The following is a 23,774-nucleotide window of genomic DNA, read 5'->3' as shown; positions in this document are numbered from 1 at the left end:
CTTCTGCTCCACTAGAGTTACAGCTATTGAGAGTCATCCACTGGTAGTGCCTAGACACCCTCTCAGCCGACAAGTTTTTTTTAAAACAACAGGTTACATATGCTTGCCGTAACACTGCTTTTTTGAAAGGTCTGGTAATGGATTAACTGGTTAAGTTTTGCTAAATGATAACTATTTCCTAAAGATAGGTAAAAATTTTAGGATTTTCTTGGTTGCTACAAAACTGTCAGTTGCCCAACAGATTGAATTATGTATAAGATCCCACATACATGAGACAACACACATATGTACATTGTAGCTGGCTACCATGTTCGCCCAAACAAAACATGACGCTAAGATGTTCCACACACACAACCATGCAAGTGAATACAATAAATTCAAACACATTTCAACACAGCACTGATATGCCACATAGCAAGTAATTGTGAAATGATGGTCAGATATTTACTGCTGTCAAGTGCAGGAGTAAGTCCCTTTTTCAGTCTCGCCTAGCGTTGCAGCGCGAATGCGCTGCACGCTCTGCCAGACATATTGGGGAAGAGGAGATTCCGGAAGGGGACTTGAAGCCCCGCCCCTTATTTTCATTGGCTGGCGTCATCGTTTATGTAAATGGTGGCCTCTGATTGGTACTGAGCCTTTTTGGTTTCCACCCTTTCTCCTTTTCGTCCGGCCCATCCGGACTGGATCATCTGCTTTTCGGCTGTTGTGAATGTATTTCTTATCTTTAGAAGGCGTGTTTCTTCTCATCCTTGCCCTCCCTTGTTTAACAAGTGAACAAATGGCCCAGTGCCTCCAGGGTCACCTTATGTCAGCCCAGTCATGAACCCACTAGCCTGGAAATGTAGTTCAGTTGAGGCGACCTAGGAGTAACACTCCCAGAATACATTTGGTTGTTATAGAAAATCCCAAGTCATGAAAACGAGCAATTATCGAGCGCTTGGTTAGTTTTACTTTCATAGAGATAAATACTGCAATGTATTCTTTCAAAAGTTAGGACACTTGAGGGACATCGGATAGCACAAGATCACACACCGAGAAGTGTAAAAGACAGGTTTTGCACGCCAGTCCCCTGGTCGAATGATCAACAACTTGTTATTTCTGTCTCCTATTGGTGAAGCGCATCGTTCGCCTATAAGGCGTGATTGTCATTCAAGTACATTTAGTTGTCAACCCACGCCTCCTAAGGACACGCCCACCTCTCTCCTCTCCTGACCTTGTCCAGCGCTGCCGGAGAGACATTATTCTGAAGGGAGACGCAGACGCTTGAAAGCGTCACTGCTCTCCGGCTGCGAGGCCTGCGAATGGGAACAACCCCCTCTTTAGTGTTTTGTTTGGCTACAAGGTAACTAGAGCTGGGGTTCAGCTCACTACAGCACGTGATATTGGAAGCAGTGGAGAAAATAACATTTGTCTGCACATACGTTTAAATTAATGGAAAAGGTTCCCATTGTGGCAGCTAGAAAACGCAAGCTGAGCCCGTAGTGGGGGCGCAGCTGCACGTCTGTGCAGACACCAGGGTCAGCTGAGGCCGGGCTCTACAGATTAAATGGCCCAGCTGAAATGTCCCAGAGCCAGCTGCCTTCTGTAGTGTTTTTATCAAAATAACAGGATATATCTTTATTCCCCCTGCCATGCAGGGCTCTTGCGTGGCGATATTATTCGGGGATCCCGTAGTTGTGATATTTTAATGCACCAGCGCAGCACTAGCTTTTGATAATTGTTAAACTTTTATTAATAAGCATCGACAAAGCCAATAGCCCTCCCCCCACATTCAACGCCAGGCAGTCGCAGAGTTCTCTGCACCATGTTTCTATATGTGCGTCCTCTGTTCTGTGCTCTGATTTTTACTCCCTGAGCAGGCGATGCTACGTGGCACCCACCCCGCTGGTTTAAGAAAAACTGTTGCCATATAGTGACTTCTCAGCCTAGTTAGCCGGCCAGTGAGAGTGACTCTGAAGTCCCCTTCCGATGGACATGTTTTGTCATTTTCACGTCCAGAGTTCATTTCCACATATGTTAAAAAGGGGAAGCGATTTGCGGTTCTATGCAGCGCCTACACTGGACATAAATTAATGCTTCTCGATGGAAAAAAAAAAAACAATGACATTTACAATGCCAATTGCTCAAAATAATGTCATTGCGAGACCTATTGCATTGTAAATGCTTGTTGTTATGGGTAATGGGAAGAGCCACCCCAAAAATGAGAAAAAAAGGTTTTTCCAGCTAAGAGAAAAAAAGAAAAAGTTAACAAGAGCAAATGAATTACATTTTGTAGTTTGGAATTCTATGCCTGTTTCATTTTCGAGGGTGACAATATTTACATGTATGTAGTCACAGAATCCAGAAGTACCCCTGGGATTCGTTTTGAATTCTAAGAAAGCCATATATTTTTGACAAACATAGGAGTAACACTGCACAGGCAAGTTTCTGTCTTTCAGTATGAACCGGGCTGGTACCTGGCAAATTCATCATACTTAGGAGCATATTAGCAAGAACCTCGTTAAAATTATCGCCGTTTTAGCGGCAGGAAACTGCCGCTAAAACGGCGATAATGGGCTTGCTAATATGCGTTATCGAATTCCAATATAAGCCCAGGTTAGATGTCCTGCACATCTAACCTGGGCTTCTATTGGAATTCTATAACGCATATTAGCAAGCCCATTATCGCCATTTTAGCGGCAGTTACCTGCCGCTAAAACAGCAATAATTTTATTGAGTTTCTTGCTAATATGCCCCTCAGTTTCTTACAGGACGACGCTAGGTTAAACTCCTGTGGACAGTGAGCCTGGGTCATGCAGGATGTAGCTAATTGGACACCTTGGTTCATTGGACACCTTGGTTCCTCCGACATCGTTTCATCATGTCTTCTTTCAGGAAAGAAGGGGTCAGAAAGTTGCAGGAAGAAGGCACTCAGAAGCAGCAGTGGGTGGACCGCAGGGAAATGTGGCACTCATGGTGGAAGCAGTAAACTACCTCAGGATGAATAAACGTGTTTAATGCCAAAGGTTCTAGGTCAATGATACAACTCCTTGAATTTTGTAGATGGGTCTCGAAGATCTGCCACTGCTCCACTGCAGCCCAGTGTGCTGAGAAAGGACTATTCACCTCACCCATCAGGATTATAGTCGCACCCTGGACACAACACAGTACACAATGAATGAACAATCCAACCAGTTTATTGTGGCACATGTGAATTCCTGTCCCTTTATCTCTCTACTCCAGGGTCTTTTTCATATCTTTTGTTTTCTCTTAGTCAATTTTACTTTCTCGTCGTCCTATTTTTCTCCCCTTTCTCTGCTTTTGTCTCTCTGGATTAAAATCTCATTATGAAAAATAAGCCCTGGCCCCCAACAATGAGTTCTGGTGCCCACCACCTGCAACCACAGTACAAATTAAACATTGTGAGAAGACGTGTCTTATCATGGCCTTGTAGAAAACCTTAATTCTCAACAATTCACGATTTAGAGAGTACCTTTAACTTCATCTTTGAGTTGGATTGACTCCCTAGGGCACAGGAGTCCTTTACCTCTGTCAAGCACCTTACATATGGGACTCTGGACACCACCCTGTGGAGTGTTTTTCTCTTGCCTGGGTGCACCTTATCCTTATAGCCATCAACGCTACCCAATGCACACATGCACAGCATTACTATTTCTCTCAATATAATGCTGGACACACAAACCTGTCCAGGACCATTTAAGCACCAAACAGACAGAAAACTAAACAATTCACATTTGAGTTTATAGTGAATGTGATATAAGCCTCCAAAATAAACAAATAAATAAATATGATTTTAAAAACTAGTTACAGCAAATAACCACTGAACATTTCACATCCAAGAAGACAGAACATTGCTCAGGGAAGTGAACCACTCCACCACGGATCTCCAGAAACCAATAAAACTGGTATGGCGAGATAATCCCAAAACCCCAGACTAGTAGGAAAATACACAATATGTAAATAAGACAGCTTGTACAGACAAAAATACTGAACATTGCTAAGTACAACTACTTTAACCATCACCTTTGAGAGAGTAAAACATCACAATGTGATTGGCAAACCCTATAAGTGACCTCTGACCCTCTGGGCCGGTCACACCACCTCGCACCGCGCACACTCCCTGTGGGTGTGCCCAGGCTGCCCGATCCCGCCACTGCCCGCAGCTGAGCTCCTGACCTCTGGTGTGCCACGATCCCACCGCTGCCCGCAGCTGAGCTCCTGACCTCTGGTGTGGTCTCAGCCTCCGGAGCGCTGCGCCGCCTCTCCTGCTGACTGCTGTCTCTCCCCTGGTGCCCGCTCCGTGACCTGTCTCCTTGTTTTCTGCTTTGTGTCCCCCTGTTCATCGCTGTATCATCTGTTGCCCTTCTGTGCCTTCTTGCCCTGTAACTGTTGGCCGCTGTTCTCCCTTGCTGTGACCCCGCCGCGTTTCCCGCCACCTCCCCGCTCCCCGCCGCTGCCCCCCTGCGGCCCCGCCCCCTTACACCTGAGAGCCTTCCCATTCGCCAGCCCCGCTCCCGCCTCCCAGCGGCTCCTCCCTCGCTCCGCTCCCCCACTCTCCTCATATGGCAGATTGGCAAACGCGCAGCGTTGACGCGCAGCGGGCGCGCCCTAAGCGCGCTGAAGGCGCGCCAAAGGTAAGTCCGTCTGCGCCCGTCCGCGCCCGTCCGCGCCTGGACCGCGCCCAGCGCCAGGACCCCTGGCCCCCGCAGACCCCAGCCAACTCGCCGGACGTACGACGCCCCCACCCTCAACGCACTCAACGCCGGCAGAGTCCCGGGCTGCTACCGAGCCACCACGAGACGCACCCACGGACCCTTCTGCTGCAACTCCTGCAAGTTCGCCTGCCTCCGGACCGGCACTACACCTACACCAACCAAGACGAGCAACAGCAGCAGCCACCTGAAATGCATCCTGCTCAACACCCGATCCGTCCACAGGCACGCCATCGAGATCTGGAACCTGCTCGACACCACAGCCCCAGACGTCGCATTCTTCACGGAAACATGGATGAACTCCTCCTCAGCGCCTGACATCGCCATCGCCATCCCACACGGCTACAAGATCATCCGAAGGGACCGCATCAACCACACCGGAGGAGGCATCGCCATCGTCCACAGGAACACCATCCGCATCACGACCAACACCGATGACACCCTCGCAACCGCCGAGCACCTGCACTTCCAAGTCCACATCAACCCCAAGACCACCCTCAGAGGCACCCTCATCTACAGACCCCTGGACAACGCACACAATTCAGCGAAGACATCGCCGACTTCATCAGCCCACACGCCCTCTGCTCTGCTGACTACATCCTCCTAGGGGACCTCAACTTCCACCTGGAGAACAACAACGACCGCAACACCAGCACCCTGCTGGACATCCTCGCCAACCTGGGACTCAAGCAACTGGTGACCACCCCCACCCACTACGCCGGACACACACTCGACCCCGTCTTCTCATCCAGCAAGGACATCGCCTTCAGCCACGCCACCGGACTCCACTGGACGGACCACAGCTGCGTCCACTTCAGTTTCGCAAGGACCACAATCCACCACCACCAGCAACAGGCTGCACGCAGGAACTGGAACAAGGTCACAGCCGACCAGCTTGCGTCCTCCCTGAGCATGAACCCTCCCACCAGCACAACGAACCCTAGCCAGGCGGCCACCAACCTCACGAAGTGGATCAGCGACTGCGCAGACGAGCTCGCCCCCCTGAGGACCCCGCCCAGCAGACCCGGTAGCAAGAAAGCCCCATGGTTCACCGACGAACTCAAGAGCTCCAAGAAGAACTGCCGAGCCCTCGAGAGAGCCTGGAGCAGAGACCCAACACCGGACAACATGACTGCCCTCAAGCTCGCCACCCGAAAACACCATCAACTCATCCGCGCCACCAAGAAAACTGCATTCAAGGAATGACTGGATAACAACGCCCACAACAGCAAGGAACTCTTCAACATCGTCAAAGAGCTCTCCAACCCCAACGCCGGAAACAACGACATCACCCCTTCGCAAGACCTCTGCAACTCCCTCGCCTCCTACTTCCACAACAAGATCGCGGACATACACAACAGCTTCAGCACTCAACCGACGATCACCACGACCAAACCACCGCCCGCCACCACCACCCTCCGCGCCTGGACTCCGATCAGCACCGAAGACACCGTCCGCACGATGAACTCCATCCACTCCGGATCTCCGACCGACCCCTGCCCTCACCACGTCTTCAACAAGGCCGACGCTGTCATCGCACCCCACCTGCGGGACATCATCAACACCTCCTTCGACACCGCTACCTTCCCGGAGAGCTGGAAGCACGCCGAACTCAGCGCCCTACTCAAGAAGCCATCGGCCGACCCCACCGACCTCAAGAACTACCGCCCCATCTCGCTGCTCCCGTTTCCTGCAAAAGTCATCGAGAAGACCGTCAACAAGCAGCTGGCCGCCTTCCTCGAGACGAACGGATCCCTCGACCCCTCGCAGTCTGGCTTCCGGGCCAACCACAGCACCGAGACCGCCCTGATCGCAGCCACCGATGACATCCGAGCGCTGCTCGACAACGGAGAAACAGCGGCCCTCATCTTCCTCGACCTCTCCGCGGCCTTCGACACTGTCTGCCACCGTACCCTAGTACAACGCCTCAGCAACGTCGGAGTCCAGGAGAAGGCACTGGAGTGGATCATCACCTTCCTCGCCGGAAGGACACAGAGAGTCCGCCTCCCTCCGTTCAGATCTGAAGCCACCGAAGTCATCTGCGGCGTCCCTCAAGGCTCCTCGCTCAGTCCAACCCTCTTCAACATCTACATGAGCCCCCTCGCAGACATCGCACGCCAGCACAACCTCAACATCATCTCCTACGCCGACGACACCCAGCTGATCCTCTCCCTTACCAACGACCCCGCCACCGCCAGAGCCAACCTTCACGAAGGGATGAAAGAGGTAGCCGAATGGATTATGAACAGCTGCCTGAAACTGAACTCAGATAAGATGGAAGTCCTCATCCTGGGATCCTCACCCGCCGCTTGGGACGACTCCTGGGGGCCCCCCGCCCTAGGCAACGCACCCAAACCAACAGACCACGCACGCAACCTGGGCTTCATCCTGGACTCCTCCCTCTCCATGACCAGCCAAGTCAACGCCGTCTCCTCGTCGTGCTTCAACATCCTGCGCATGCTTCGTAAGATCTTCCGGTGGATCCCCACTGAGACCAGGAAGACGGTCACCCAGGCCCTCGTCACCAGCCGTCTGGACTACGGCAACACCCTCTACGCCGGAACCACCGCCAAACTCCAGAAGAGACTCCAGCGGATCCAGAACGCCTCAGCACGACTCATCCTGGACATCCCCCGTCGCAGCCACATCTCCGGACACCTGAGAGATCTGCACTGGCTCCCGGTCAACAAGAGAATCACCTTCCATCTCCTCACCAACGCACACAAAGCCCTACACAGGCAAGGCCCAGGATACCTCAACAGCCGCCTCAACTTCTACGCTCCCAAACGCCAGCTTCGATCGACCAGCCTCGCCCTCGCCGCCGTCCCCCGCATCCGTAGAGCCACCACAGGGGGACGGTCCTTCTCCTACCTCGCCGCCAAGACATGGAACTCCCTCCCCACCCACCTCCGCCCGACCCAGGACCACCTCGCCTTCAGGAAGCAACTCAAGACCTGGTTGTTCGAGCAGTAGCAGATCCCCCCCCCCCCCCCCCCCCCCCAGCGCCTTGAGACCCTCTGGGTAAGTAGTGCGCTATATAAATGCGATGATTGATTGATTGATTGATTATACAGTGAATACAAACACCAACCTCAGGCCTGCTGTTGCAGTCATTGCAAGCTTAACCTTGATGACTTGACAGTAAGGAGGATTTAGTTGAGTTGGACTGCATGTACCAGAATGCATTTGAAGAAATAGTGCAGGCAAGCAGGCAGTGGACTCCCCTACCCCACATTTTAAATTAGAAAATGGAGTTGGGCAAGTGTCAGCCATAAGAACCAAGAGTGGATGTGGGAGTCAATTTAGACGAAAAGGAAAGATGTTCACTGTGCATCCATAGCACTAAGTGACTGTGACTTTGAGGACATCTGGGAGTAGTTTACAGACATACAGACACATTGATGATCACAACAATATGGGATATAGGATAGCCGCTCGCATCTTCCAGGATAAACATTTTACCGTCACGCGTTCCATGTCTGCTCGCTAAGCAGTGCTGTCGGTTTTTCCTGTGTTCACAGGTCTTTTGACAAGCTTAGTGCTTCTCACCTTCTTTTGTGGTATTGAAGTGGAGTAGTGGCCCTTGGATGGGTGGGACTTGCTTACCCCTCTCAGCACTGGCCTTGTAGGTCTCTGTGAATCACTAGATTCTCTAGGTTCGGTAGTAGAGGAATATGTTTTTGAGCCAGAAGTTGCTGTGGTGAACTGTGACTGTGCCTGCACTTTTGAGCTCAATTTGGGCTCTGACGTGGAGTTCTTTTCTAGGCTGGAGGACAGCATGATATTTGTTGCCATACGTGGCTCACTCCGGGTGGAAGGATATCGGCTTCCTTTGCCGCTGATCAATGGTGCGGAACGATTGCCGGTGTTGGAAGTCTCAGCCTGGTACCAGGAGTTAAGGGGTGTGGCAGAGAAACGGTGAGGACTTCTGGGCTCCAGTGGTTGGGAGTCCAGTACCTTAGGATCCTGAGATAGCACTACGGAGTTGTGAGGCGTGACTGTCTCCACCGCTTTCTTGAAGGTCTTCAACACACGCTCACTCTTGTGCTTCTCTTTCTTCTGTCGGGATTCCTCTCTCCGCAAGCGCCGCCGCTGGTTGCGCATCATCTGTTTGCGAGTATCCACCAGGCCCCTAGGAATTTTGTAGATAGAAGGGAATAAGGGAAAGCAGGAGTGAAGTGGGAGAGAAAAGAAGGATGTCACACCATAATCATTTTATGAACAATAACATCACCAGCAGTGTTTGCTCAACATTGACTGTACTGAGCAGCTGCATTGCACAGCTCTTAGCTCAGCTAAGGTACCCCACATTTACCAACAGTTAAAGGTTGGCCATTCCTATAAAGCATATATGTGAAGGAATCAGGAGAGGTCCTAAATAAGTAAATATTTTCCAAACCCTTTGTCAGATAAGGGCCAGATATAGTAAATGGAACTTCCTTTTATGACTAGAAGTAGAGATTTTAAATTTGAAAAAGATGAGCACTTACGCGCTGGTCATTCACATCTCGGATAAACAGACGCCATCATGCAAACAAGTAAAACTCACAAGCTGTGGTCTGACGACTCTGATCTTTATTCTCTACACTGCCCTGAGTCTTCTCCTAGAGTCCATCAAGTCTTTCGGCTGGTTATCGTTTTAGCTGATATCTGATTAGATCTCTCCTGCTACGACTTACTGATCTTTGAAGGATCTAATTTATATAAAAAATAGGGAAACACAAATTAGACAGTTAGACAGTTGTTTAGGGCTTTCTGAATTAGATAGGGCTGCTTCCCTCTGCTGTCACCTTATGGAGGAGATGCTGAATCTTCCCACCCAGGGATTCGTTCCGGCATCCCTCGAAGAACAGCACATATCCCAGCACTCAAAGAATTGCAGAGGAGAGCATGGCTAGAGGTGAAGGGGGCAACAGTGAAACTGGGTTGATCTTAGAAACCACAACAATGTCAATACCCCAACGTTAGTGTGGCGTGAAGTCTCAGAATGACTGGGAGAATTCACTGGGAGGATTCCCACTACTGTGCTATCCCCATGGAGGAGAAAATGCCTCCATTGGCTGCTCCTCTGGGTTTAGCACTTCCTCCAGAAATTGGAGGCTTTTGTATTAATCACCCATCTCCAAATCAAGCTGTAAGTCTCTTTTCATGAGTGGTACGTGACGACCTCTGCAGCATTGGCTTAAGAACAGTTTCCTAAAGGAGGAATGTGTCCTTAACGTTCTCCCAATCAATTCCTGGTTGGATCTAACATGTTGCCCAGGTCTGAGAGACCTGGATCAGGCAAAGGTTGCGACATTCATTCGACTCACCGGAGACATCACAGCATGTTCAAGTAAAATACTTTGGGGCAGATTTACAATAAATGGCGCATCCCTGCATATCAGCAGTTATTGTGCATCACCGCAGACACCTCTTGCGCCCCCATGGATGCGCCGCATTTATGATGCGGCGCACCAGAGGGCAAGAGTATATAGATGCGTGACGCATCTGCTGCCGTAAAGGTGACGCATTGCTGGAGTCGCAAGCGCGACGAAGCTCCAGCAAGGCTCGGGGTGCCCCTATGCCTAACATGCTTCGTCAATCCCTATGCCTGCTTCAAGCAGGCGCAGGGTTTTGACACAGCATGGCCTTAAAATTGACTTAGCCACTTTTAGGAGGCATTCCTGCCTCCCCCCCCCTCCTCCGCTGGAACGCCCACATGTGGCTCAGGGCTTTACAACGTGATGCATCTCCCAGATGCGGCACATTGTAAATACCCTGCAGCATGGCGCTGGCTTTGCGCCGCCGCTGCGTCACAAAAGTGACGCAACTGTGGCGCAAATGTGGCTTACGGGGCTTGTAAATCTGCCCCTTTATATTCACTCACTTCTCAAAAACGTTTTCAATACTTGCTTGCAATATTTTTATTTTGAGAATTTAAACAAACAAATACCCATTTAGTTGTTCTTTAAAACCTCTTTCTTCTTTAAAGGGGCCGTTCAGTGTATAGGCACAAGACCTCTCTGCACAGACCTGAACATTTAACAATCACACACAACAGGCATTCCAGTATGATGCTTTGCTTGATGATGCCAGTGGGGCTTTGAGACCTATGGAGACATCATCCAGGGAATGGCTAGGTTAGTAGAATGTGTTAAACTGCTTGTTAGCTCAATTCTGCCTTACAAGGGGCAGAGCCTGGGGTGTTTCCGGTTAAGGTGTTTGCACCCAGATGACAGAGCGTGGATTAACTGCCTGTGTAAGGTACACACATCTAATTGCCTTACCTACTCGTGTGGAAACCAAGGGGCTGGGTGATTGGCAGGACACTGAAGATGATGCTGCATCTGGCAGAGCTTAGGAGGCTGACACACAGAAAGCACCACAGCATACACACAGAGAGGAGATAGTTTACAGGTAGGAGAAAGGATCTGTGTTTCCAGTGCAGGAAAACGTGTGCACAGAATCTGGACAAAAGAGGAGTATGTGCAGTGCTTTGGAAGCAGCAGAAGACATTGAGAGGAGCACAGGCATGCGTGATACATGGGTCAACTTGAACAAGAACCTCCTACCTTAGCAGCTTGAGAGGAGAGGAAGGAATGTAAAACATTTATACATTCAAATTGTTGTTTACTGTCTCTCTGGCTTTCATTGGAGACACTAGTCTCCAAATAGAAGCTCATAAATGCTGGTTCTATCGGATAGGGGTTTGGGAACCCATGGAAAAGAGAACACAATGAAGGGAAGGAGTTGTGGGATGGATAGATGTGGAATGGATGGTGAGATGGATGAATTGATAGATGGAGATTAGATTTAAGGGATGGAAGGGTGGAGAAAAGGATGGGGGGATGGGTGCAGAGGATGGCTGGATGAAAGGAGAGAAGGTTAGATGGGTAAATGGAAAAAGGCATGAATGGTGAATGGATGATGAAAATACATATATTGAGAGGAGAAAGTACGGAGAGATGGGCAGATGTAGAAAAAGGAAGGGTGTTTGATGGCTGGAGAGCTGGAAGGAAGGAGGGTAAAAGACATAAAGAAGGTTGGACTGAAGCAAGGATAGATGGAAAAAGACAAAGAAAAGATAGATGTTACATATGGAAAAAAAACTGGGAACAAAATCGAGATATGGAATAAAGGTACAGAAGAAAGATATCAACTTCCCCATCCCCCCACACTCCAAACAAGTAACAGGCTCTCTCACATCACTCGCTCTTTCAGTACTATTTCGGATATTATTCGAAGTGGAAGGTATTTTATTTTTCTGGCTACTCACTGAACCCACCCCAGAACACAATAGTCAACTAAAAATCACCCTGCTTGACAGACAGATTCCTCTAATCTAGGATGTCACTTGTGGGTTAACACAAGTCACCTGATTAGCCAGTTAGGCTGATAGTCATCAAATGAAGAAATGAAGAACGGAGAACAGGGAGAAGACTAGATAGGTGCCAAAACACAAACACAACCGAAACCCACCATTTTTACATGGCCATGTAAAAGAGGAAGGGAAATGGAAAAGACCATCCCAAAGATGGTGACTAGGGATCAAATGAGAAGAAAATAATGGAGAAAGAAACTATTGTGTAACAAGTTCCACCCAAGAATAGAAGAACATCTAAAGGCACAACACGATTAGTGTATTCCCAGCAGGGCAACCCGGAACATTCAAACCTGCAGGGAATACACTCAGTTGAACAAACACCACTGACAAAAATGACAACTTTTTATATATGCTACTTGAAACTGCGCAGACATTTTTAAGCGTTGTAAATAAAAGGTGCTATAATATTCCAATTGATTGGAACTACATTTGGGATTTAAATGTGTGACCTCCATACCATCATGCTGTCTATGATATCATGTAGCATACAGAAAATACACCAAAGTGAACAAAATATACCTTTGACTGAGCAGCTGAAATGAAGTACCCCAACCTGCACAACAACCATTGAACGTGAGAGATGGATAACGTACATCTGACCGAACAACCACCAGGAAGATCAAATCTGCCAGGGCATACTGTACGCTAGACACTGGAACCACTCATGGAACAATCATACTGCATAAAGAACACTCAACTGAACAACACCTTGTGAAAAAGACAACATGCATGGACAGCACTGCACAACAGGCGCTCCTTTGGCCCATGAAGACAGCTTGCAGAAATTAAAACGTATCAAAAAGTTAATAACAAGCTCTGAGACACTAGGATATAAAGTTGACTCAATATTCAACTGCCCCTCAAAGCACAACCAATGAAAACTCAAGGGCAAATTCTGTAGAATCATATGATAGCAGATAACTTTACAAGCACAATAAATGAAGAAACAAGATGGCCTTCTAAAAAGGACAAAATCTGTCCGCTGTTGTGTGGCACTGTGTGCACCTCGATATCCTCTAGACAGAGGCAATGAATAGCCTCAAGTGGGTACTCCTCCATTTGTTGTTGAAAATTGATCAAGGGGACCAGGAGTTTCCTCCCTACCTAAAGTCAAACACCCTTTCTCTCCCACTTGTTTTTCAAGAAACAAGATGGCGGCCATAACTTGCTACTATAGCCCCAGTAACAAGTGCTGTTCTCTTTACTAAGTACTCCCTGCTCCCCACCATCCGGTAAACCTGTAAAGAAAAGCATGTAGAACAGCAATGAGAAAAGTTTGAAGTTTACCGATAATCCACAACCCCGGAGCCGTCTTTGTCTAGTCTCTGCACCAGTTCATCAATCTGGGACCGGTCCAAGGAGATATTGGATTGTTGCTGTGGACAGGAAGAAACACAAGTCAATAAACATGTGACGATGGAAGCAACCATTAGGTAGGCGGTGGGGTGGAGTTGTTGAACGCAAAATCAATGAATCAGCTTTTTTGACGTACCTATAGGATTGCATTTTCGAAATAAGAATTTTTCCCAATTCAAAAACTATTAGCAAAAATTAACAATTTCGAAACACAGTGCTGTTGTGTTTTTCTTTGAAGGGACAAACATTTGTTTCCTAGAAAGGCTGTGAGTGTAAGATACAACTAATACAAATGTTGAAAAATAAGCAGTGTGATGATGCACGTGACTTTGTGTAGAGCTCACTATATATAGCACTGTAGGACCTGGAAAAATGTGTGCATTGGTAGCATTCTGGAGAGTGGACAAGTATTGTCATGATTGTAGCATTGTGGAAAACAGGAAAATATAGCCATTACTAGGCCACTGTGGAAACTGAACACCATTGTGAAAAGTGAACAACTATGTGAATGACTGCAGAATTCTGCAAGCTGGGCACATTAGTGTTGCATTGTGAAATTCAGAAAAAAGCAAGGCTCTGGCTTTTGGGAAAGTGGACAAATATGTGCATACTGAAACATTTTGGAAACTAGGCAAATGTCCGCAGTGTTATGATTACTGGGGCACAGTTGAAAAAGATGGCAATGTGTCTTGGAGGCTCTTTTGCAAACTTGTAGGAATGAGATGATGTGTGTCTGTTATGTTGCTGACAATAGAATGTGTTATGTTTTGTTCTGCCTGGGGCGATTACATTATTAGCATCAGGGACATTGTGTGCTGGTAAGTAGATCTGTTATATTCTGTTGATGATAAATCACTATTATGGGGGACTGTGTTACTTATGGCCAGATGTACAAAGCATTTTGCTCCAGATGTACAAAGAATTTAGAACTTTGCAACTGGAAAATCGATTTTTTTAAATGTACTAAACCCATTTCAGGAGCCTGCAGTAGCAACTCGTGCCCTGGCAGAGTGGGAAGGGGGGGGGGGGGGGGGGGGAGGATAAACAAACAAACATAGGAGACACAAGAAAATTAAAAAAATAACTTACCTGCTGCATTGCCACATCTCCCGCTCTTCTGCTCCGTCCTCACCAGCACAGGCTCTGAGAATCCCCCGCGGCCAATCCTGATACTGTTTTTATGATGCTGAAGCCGCTTCAGGATTGGCCCGAGTGCCGAGGATATACACTCCCAATGAGACTGGGAGCCTGTGCTTGCTCTCTCCAACCTAGCAATACATCTGGGGTTGGAGAGAGCTTCAGTGTGCATGATGCTTTGACCGGCCTGACACAGCCGGCCAAACAGCCATGCGCACTGACAATGGTGACCTGCCCACCATTCCCCCTCCATGACGGCCCCGCCCCAAAGCCTCGGCTATTGTAAGAAAAATAAAATGATAATAAACACTTAAGGTATCATTTTATTTTTAATGATTTGAGGCTGATAGGGGGGCGAGGCTTCTCTGCCACAGTGGAGAAGCTGCCACTGGGAGCCTGTAACTATTTCCCGACTCCTATAACGAGTGCAGAGGTTGATAACAAATCACTCTTAGGAAGGGGTGTGTTGTAGGCTTCTCTTCCGAATAGCAATTTCTATACATATGTAACAGTGGTTTGAGATCACAATTACAGATGTAAAGCATTAAAAAGTTACTGACTCACCACTTGGGGATTTAATTCATCTGCAAAAGGGAAGGGGTCCTCTTGGGACCCTTTCCCCTTTGTGAATGTTAAAGCAAATTTTGTTGGGAAGGAGGCAGTCGTCCTGAGGACCGCTGTTTATTCTCAAACAAACTTTTAAAAAGTATATATCTTTGTTTTCAATGCCACCCTGTTTCTTTTAAGAAAATAACGGGCCTTTTAGAAAAATTATAAATGTGAAAAGTAATCAGAGGTATGGTGGCCTGCTGAGTTCAGAAGGCACCATCCCTGTAATGGCCACTAATTAGGGAGTTGCAAATTGCAACCAACTTCATGAATATTGATGAGGCAGGTCAGATTGTGATCCACTGCAATTCGGGATTTTGTGAAACGACCTAGTAGTACATAGGTCTGTTCGCAAAAATTCAAACTGGTAACAAAATTATTGGTCAAAATTGACAACCATAATTTTGAATCCAGAGTTTTGTACATCTGGCCACTTAGTTCTATTAGGTACTGAAGTGAGCTACTGTGTCAGTCATAGTGATTGACCCTGATTCTCAGAGTCACTCACAAGTCAGAATGGGGTCCTGGTAGAATAACTGGTGGTCACTAACACTGTTTGTTAGATACACTCTGGTGATGTGTTGCAAATGACTTTATGTGGCACTAGCAGCCCGTCCCGACGTTGTCCGGGTATGAATTGCTCCCGGCCAGTAGTATATTGTTTTGTAGGATTTCGTTTTGATAGCATTTCTTATCTGTGACAGGCCTGTGAAACACTCAGATTCACAGTGCACTTAAGAGTGTGCGTTCAGTAGTGTGTGAACACGAGTTTCCCTACTTTATTTTTACTTGCAATATTATATAGCGCGAACTCGACAACATGGCATGAGCACAATTTATATTACAGAAGAACACATTCATTTGTGGTAGGCACGGGGAGACAAAGCGATTTGCCTGGAATCACAGGATGTTGAGCTGATGCCGAGATTCGAACGTAGCTCCCCAGCTCTAAAGTTCGCAATTCTAGAACTTGTGGCGTAGGTGTGTCTAAAAGTGTATGTCGGTGCTGGCCATCAATGAGAGAGACCTGTGCATTTATTCAAATGGGTGGTGAAAAAATATGAGTATGTTGCTGGAGATGTGGGCCGCCGTGCCACCAATGTACTTACCGGGGAAGGGTAAACACCCATTGTTGGACCCGGCCCTTTAGGCAGGTTCACCCCTAGACTTTTTGCTTTTTCCTAGCCTGTTTATGGAACGGGTGTTGGTGATTTTAGGCCTCTGCGCACTGTTTCACTGTAGTACAGGGTACAGTGCTGGAGCTCTCTGTGTATGAGTGGTGAGTGACCTGCCCTCCCATAGGAATGAATGGGGAATATGTATGCCCATGGTAGTTCCTGATGTGTGGGGAGTGCAGGGTCGAGTTTGATATGTACGAACTCGTGAGACTGAATGCTGCAAAATGGTATATGCGGCATGATTGTGTCTAGTCTAGAAGCGCCACTTTTAGAAGTTGGCATATTTGTGCAAGTTGGCTGGTGAGCCTGGCCCAGGGTGCCTGGGCCTGCTGTGGATTAACTGTCTGGTTGGAGGGTGACAGGGGCTGCAGGGCCCCGGAGGTTGTCTGAGTCAGCCCAGGGGTGAAAGGCAACATCTGTTGCCAGGGAAGGGGGAGGAAGAAGCGCCTGATAGTGCCGGGCTGTGTCTGCCTGACCACCATGCTGGTTCCCTCTCCTACCGGCCCACTGTCACCTCTGACCCTGAAGCTGACAGGAAGAAGAAAAACAGAAACATTCCAGTGCTCAGGGCCCCCTTGCACCAAGACTTCAAAGGACTTCAAAGACTTTTCTGTGTATAAGAAGGGGCTGTGTCTCCTTCCAAAATGTTTTGTTTCTGACTTGAATCTACCAGGGGCGGGCGCTGCCCAACCTCTGGATGCCTGGAGGACTTCTGGGGGACCCCTCTGCCTTGCTTAGGCTGATGGGGGGACTTTGCTTTGCCCTGGGATCCTTGGGGACCTTCTTCTTATCCCCCAGGACTTTGCTGAATCTCCTGAAGGACTTTGCCTGGACTTTGCTGGCTTCCAGTGCCTGGAAGCACTGCACCTTGACCAGTAGCGCTTGAGAGCGCTTTATTTTGCACCCGTAGCGAGCGTGTCGCTATCACGCATTTTGCGTGAGGTTTTGCAGGTGCCACCCTGCTTTATGCCCGGTTATTTGCTTATTTTTGCGAGTGCCACCTCGCATCGTTATTTTATATTTTAACTCGAGGGAGCCCACTCCTCGGTTAACTCAGCCCCCGCCTGCCTGCCTAAGGAGAAGGGCTGCTGCGCTGCCTGCAGCGACCCGGAAGTGGTTGGCCGGCCGGCCAATCCCAGCGCGGCCAGCCGGAAGTCTCGCCCCCGCCCGGGGACGCATGGAGCTGCTGCGCCGTATGGGGGAGAGACCGGAGTGGCGGCGAGGAAGAAGATGGCGGGTGAACAGGGCTCCTGTGTGTCGAGGGAGCCCTGCCACGAGAGGAGAGAGAGTGGAAGGCGTGCGGGGCACATTGTCGGTGCCCGCCCACACCGCCGGTGAAGCCGCCGAAGAGCGAGAGGTGCGGCATAAGGCGACGAGCGGAGGGGGGCGCGAGGCACATTGTCGGTGCCTGCCCCCGCCGCGAGAGAAGGAGAGCCGCCGCCCGGAGGAGCCCGCCCCTGAGAGCCCGGTGAGTCGGCAGGGCTGGGTAGGGCTCCATGGGGCCGCAGTCGGTGCCGGAGAGCGGCACATAGGCGCGAATGGAGGCATGGCGGCCCCAGCTGGCAGTGGGCCGCCCCAACGTTTCAACTGAGCCTGAGGCTCCCATGGCCACGTGTGTTTAGAGAGCCCATGAGAGGCTCTGGGGGCATTGTTGTGAAGTCAGAGTCCCCCGTAGGGGACTCCACCGTGGATGCAGAGTCAGGGCGGCCCCGATTGGCAGCGGGTCGCCCCAACGTTCTAGAGCCCCGAGAGGCTCCCTGGGGGGCCATTTTAATTGGAGTGGGGCGCCGGGGCACATTGTCTGTGCCCACCCCCTCCTACCAGGGAGCACATTGGTTTAAGAGCCTGTGTGGCTCCAACGTTTGGCTATTTGCAGCATCAGAGCCTGTGTGGCTCCAACGTCTGGGGCATGTGCGATATGCCCAGAGCCTGTGTGGCTCCAGCAGTGGCGCAGTTTGCGCCTAAGGGCTAGTGAGGGCCCTGGCGCAGTTTTGTTGGTTCCCAGCTGCCCAGCACTTTGTGGGCAGCTGCCACGTTTAGGCTTTGGTACTTTGTGACTGGCGCTGCATGGCAGCGCGCTCTGACATTGAGACTCAGGGTGCCTGAGCCCCAACAAGGCCAGTTGGCCTAGGGACTGCCACAGGTGGTGGCTTATGTGAGTTTTTGTGCAATTGTATGGTTATTGCACCTCTGAATGTGATTTCTTGCATCATGTGTTATTCCTGCACCTCTGAATGTTTTAGACATCATGTGATTTTTGCGCTATTGTATTGCTCTGGCACCTCTGAATGTTTTTATGCATTATGTGTCTTTCTTTTCCTGCGCTGCACCTCTGAATGTTTTAGGCATCATGTGTCTTCTTGCGCTGCACCCCTGAATGTATTTTATTGCATCATGTGCTCTGTTCTTAAACACCGCTGAATGTGTAGGTTTACGCGTCATGTGTTTCCCGTTATTACTCCTCTGAATGTGTTTCATGCATCATGGGTAATGTGTTCTTGTGTAGACCCCTAAACGCTGTGTGATACTTAGGTGGTTGGTCTTTTTTTTTAGTACAGGTGGTCCTAGTGAGGTCCTGGTTCCCTGCGTGACATGCTCCTAAGGTGTTTAGGGTTGCGTAGTGTGTACTTACCTGTTCCCAGTAGTTACTGGATGTGATTTATAACTGTTACTTTGTGCTACAGTGATTTTATATTCTTTTATTCTAATTTCTGACAGTATTTAATTTCTACTAAGTGCTGATTATGACAGTGGCCCATGTGGCCCTGTCTTGTGAATAATCCCATGTGAATATTGCCCGTGCCAGTTGGCACAATGTATATGTGTGATTTTATCTGAGGTGTTTTTACAATACAAAAGTTATTTTTATAATAACCTTGTGTGGAGTCTCTTTTGTGGTGTGCCTAGTATGTTGTTGCTGTTGTGCGCTGGCACAAATGCTTTACACATTGCCTCCGAGTTTAGCCTTACTGCTTGTGCCAAGCTACCAAGAGGGTGAGCAGGGGTTATCTTGGCGTGTGACTTCCTTGCCCTGACTAGAATGGTGGTTTCTGCCTGGCTTTGGCGTCAGCCTTAGCCTACTAGAAATAGCCAGTTCTAACATTGTTGGTCAGCGGTGCGGATTTGGACTTGTGTTTGCGCAGTGCCATAGCGACAACTGGCTACATTACAAAACTCTGCAATTGGTTTTTCAGATAGTCACATGTTTGGGATTATTGTTTTTGATTTTTTTTCTCAAGAGTGTCATTTTCAAATGTGTTCCTGCGCTTTATGTTTAGTGGCAGATGAGAGAAAGTGACCGGGCAGGACGCCAGTAGAGGGGGAGGTTCCCATACAGAGGCGGATCCTCCATGGGGGCGTTTGGGCGCCGCCCCACTGCTTTCTCGCAGTGCGAGAAGGCAGAAACAAATTGTAGAGAACTACCATTTATTTCTGTCTTCTCGCACAGCGAGAAAGATGAAGTTCCTCCTGGTTGCGAGAGTGGGAGGGGTTACTCGAGGGCAGGGGGGAGTGGCTTTCCCACTGTTGTAAATACTGTCTGTTTGGGCAGCCTCACAGAGGCTGTCCAAACAGACAGTATTAACTGTATTAAGAAAGCCGCTCCCCCCTGCCCTCGAGTAACCCCTCCCACTCTCCCTGCTCTCTGTATGCTGCAGCATACAGAGAAATCACGTGGTGTTGGGGAAGCCGGCCGAACCAATCGCAGCGCTGTGCTGTGGTGGAGGCAGGCTGCCTGCAGCCTTCCTGCGTGAGTCATGACGACGAGGAATTCGAAAGTGAGAACTGGACGGCGTCGGCGGGAATCTGGGGAGTCTCGGAGTCGGTGAAGGCGGAAAGTAGGTAAGTTTGACATTTAAATTGTATGCTATTTTATTTTATTTATCCCGCTTCCCCACCACCCATAATGCGGAAATCCAGCAAGGCCACGACCGCCTCGCTAAGGCGGTAATGATCAAAGAACGACTTGTGAGATGCAGAAGGAATGATTCCCGCATGGAAAACGCCTCGGAAAATCCCACTGTCTCTTGCATCTACATATTCGCCCCCTCCTAGATCCATTCATTCATGCTAGCCCCGTCTTCAAACACGCTGACCCTCCCTTCATCCGCTCTGATCTCACTTTTACACGCTGCCCCTAACTGTCCGTGCTGCCCCCACTTTTCCATGGTGCCCCTCGCCCTCCAGCCCTTTTCTTCCAAGCCTGCCCCAATGTGTGTTCTGTTTATAGGACACCACGTGCATTCTCTCTTTTCATACTACAAACCGTACCCCAGTTACTGGAATGATTAGTGAAAAGCCTGACCCTCACTGGGACATTAAGTTAATTACCTTTATCACCATTTGCGTCAGGAATTAAATGTGCTTTTCTACACTGCATGTTCGCTCACTTGCTTCTGTTTCCTCGTGCTTTAAACGGCAGCTGCGAGTATTTCTTAGTTGACCTGTCCACGCTGTAACGAGCCCGAGAGGAAGAAAGGCTCTTCCTGGGTGTACGCATGGAGAGAGCTCCATTTGTTTAATATTATGAACTTGCCTGCGCTTTCCTTTATTATGGTGGTTTAACAGCAGCACTGACCATATGTCCACTCGAGTTTGCAGGGGGGGGGGGGTCGGGCACGTGCGCTACGCCCCGCCACTTTCAAATGTCACCAGCCGCCACTGCTCCCTTCGATTCTGCACGCCCGGGCGCTGCTGCAACCGTAGCGCTTGGACGCTCCTGCGCTTTCGCGCTATGTTTTATTGTAATGTGACAATTGCCAGTGCGATATTCTCGTTCCCTGGACCTCTCACGCAGTCGCTCTGCCCAGCAGTTGCGGCCGTAGATTAAATGCCAGCGCGCCCAACCAATTTTTTTTTAAATGTTGAATTTGCTTAATTGAATCTGGTGCTCTACCTCAGAAGACGTCCAGGAGGCCTCCTATCTAAGTGAGAAATCACGAATTCTATGGGCACCCTCCGATCCTTACAAATAACTGTAAATAAATAAATTCCAAGCTGTTAACGAAGGGAGTGGTTTAATACAATTTTGAACAAATCACAACTTTTAGTACCTTATATAACCAATGTGGGATATTGGGTTCCAGCAGAGGCGGATCCTCCATGGGGGCGTTTGGGCGCCGCCCCACTGCTTTCTCGCAGTGCGAGAAGGCAGAAACAAATTGTAGAGAACTACCATTTATTTCTGTCTTCTCGCACAGCGAGAAAGATGAAGTTCCTCCTGGTTGCGAGAGTGGGAGGGGTTACTCGAGGGCAGGGGGGAGTGGCTTTCCCACTGTTGTAAATACTGTCTGTTTGGGCAGCCTCACAGAGGCTGTCCAAACAGACAGTATTAACTGTATTAAGAAAGCCGCTCCCCCCTGCCCTCGAGTAACCCCTCCCACTCTCCCTGCTCTCTGTATGCTGCAGCATACAGAGAAATCACGTGGTGTTGGGGAAGCCGGCCGAACCAATCGCAGCGCTGTGCTGTGGTGGAGGCAGGCTGCCTGCAGCCTTCCTGCGTGAGTCATGACGACGAGGAATTCGAAAGTGAGAACTGGACGGCGTCGGCGGGAATCTGGGGAGTCTCGGAGTCGGTGAAGGCGGAAAGTAGGTAAGTTTGACATTTAAATTGTATGCTATTTTATTTTATTTATCCCGCTTCCCCACCACCCATAATGCGGAAATCCAGCAAGGCCACGACCGCCTCGCTAAGGCGGTAATGATCAAAGAACGACTTGTGAGATGCAGAAGGAATGATTCCCGCATGGAAAACGCCTCGGAAAATCCCACTGTCTCTTGCATCTACATATTCGCCCCCTCCTAGATCCATTCATTCATGCTAGCCCCGTCTTCAAACACGCTGACCCTCCCTTCATCCGCTCTGATCTCACTTTTACACGCTGCCCCTAACTGTCCGTGCTGCCCCCACTTTTCCATGGTGCCCCTCGCCCTCCAGCCCTTTTCTTCCAAGCCTGCCCCAATGTGTGTTCTGTTTATAGGACACCACGTGCATTCTCTCTTTTCATACTACAAACCGTACCCCAGTTACTGGAATGATTAGTGAAAAGCCTGACCCTCACTGGGACATTAAGTTAATTACCTTTATCACCATTTGCGTCAGGAATTAAATGTGCTTTTCTACACTGCATGTTCGCTCACTTGCTTCTGTTTCCTCGTGCTTTAAACGGCAGCTGCGAGTATTTCTTAGTTGACCTGTCCACGCTGTAACGAGCCCGAGAGGAAGAAAGGCTCTTCCTGGGTGTACGCATGGAGAGAGCTCCATTTGTTTAATATTATGAACTTGCCTGCGCTTTCCTTTATTATGGTGGTTTAACAGCAGCACTGACCATATGTCCACTCGAGTTTGCAGGGGGGGGGGGGTCGGGCACGTGCGCTACGCCCCGCCACTTTCAAATGTCACCAGCCGCCACTGTTCCCATAGATTAGGAATCCCTTACTGGGTCCGGTGTCCAATCCCAAATCCTGTCCCTGTGTGGGTAGATGGAAGAGAGGGAGTGTGAGGAGAAAAGACTAGCTCAGGAGGGTGGTTGTTCCCTGAGTGTAGTGTGTGTGTCTGGATTCCCCAGTGTGGTAGGATCCAGTGGTGGCAGCTTTAATGTGTCCAGTGTGTTAATTCCCATTCCCTGCTCCCAGAGTTTGGTACCTGTGTCACGTGTGGTCAGGTTGAGTGATCAGGGGTGGTAGAAACTGCCTTACCAGTCCGAGGGGGGGGGGGGGTGTGCGAATGAGTGATGTGCTGAACTGGAGGAGTTGGTGTGAGTTTTCTTTTTGTTAAAGAGCTTGCATGAGCGGTGTACCTCTGGTGGTGTGCAGGAGGTCCTGCAGAGGCACTGGACAAGAAGGTGGATGTCTGGCGGTGTGCTAGATGTCTTGCAGAGGCATTAGGGAGTGGTTCCAAAAGGAGTGGCTTGTGTATCTGATGATCCTGTGAAGGGGAAGAGGTTCATGTGTAACCCAGCTAGGTCCCAGTAGTATGGTAGGGGTGTAGGGGCTCACTCCCTGTCTCAGTGGAGGGGACGTGAGTGTGGGACGGTGTGTCCCACGTTGGCCTGAAACCCTATCTCAGGGCCTGGAGGGTTCCCTAAGGGAGCGCCAGGTCAGGGGCCTAAGCTGTACATAGGTCATTTGAGGAGGATCTTCCTGTGTCTAGAGGACGGGGAGTGTCTGTAACCAGAACTCTGGCGGTCCTAGTGTTGGGCAGTACTGCTCCTAAGAGGAGGGTGCAGAAGTCCTGGCTCGCTGAGCATTTGACAGTCGAGAGTGCTTGACCATTTGTGGGGCCTCTGGAGGTCGTTCCCCGAGGAGGGGGGAAAGCCGGGTTGGGGTTGTGGCCTGACCTGGAAGGAGTACTGAAGGAAAGTGTGTCACTGATACGCCGCTGGCGTGTGCTCTGTCTAGCCTGGGATATACTGAGAA

The 23,774-nt window shown here is 49.4% G+C and overlaps 1 protein-coding gene across 1 annotated transcript in view; it reads right to left on the bottom strand.

The window, feature by feature from the left end:
* Positions 1-7,785: 7,785 nt before the first annotated feature.
* The window catches only part of LRRC74A (leucine rich repeat containing 74A), a 173,124-nt gene continuing 157,135 nt past the window's right edge, over positions 7,786-23,774 (bottom strand). The window contains exons 12-13 of the mRNA XM_086936619.1: positions 13,366-13,454; positions 7,786-8,844 (exon numbers count right to left, since the gene is read on the bottom strand). Coding sequence (XP_086792745.1) covers positions 8,199-8,844; positions 13,366-13,454 — 735 coding nt within the window. The 3' untranslated portion in view covers positions 7,786-8,198. The remainder of the gene's footprint in view (positions 8,845-13,365; positions 13,455-23,774) is intronic.

This window comes from Lissotriton vulgaris, chromosome 9 (genome assembly GCF_964263255.1).
Source record: "Lissotriton vulgaris chromosome 9, aLisVul1.2, whole genome shotgun sequence".
In the NCBI taxonomy this organism is placed as follows: Eukaryota; Metazoa; Chordata; class Amphibia; order Caudata; family Salamandridae; genus Lissotriton; species Lissotriton vulgaris.
This window is presented reverse-complemented; position numbering and strand designations above follow the sequence as displayed.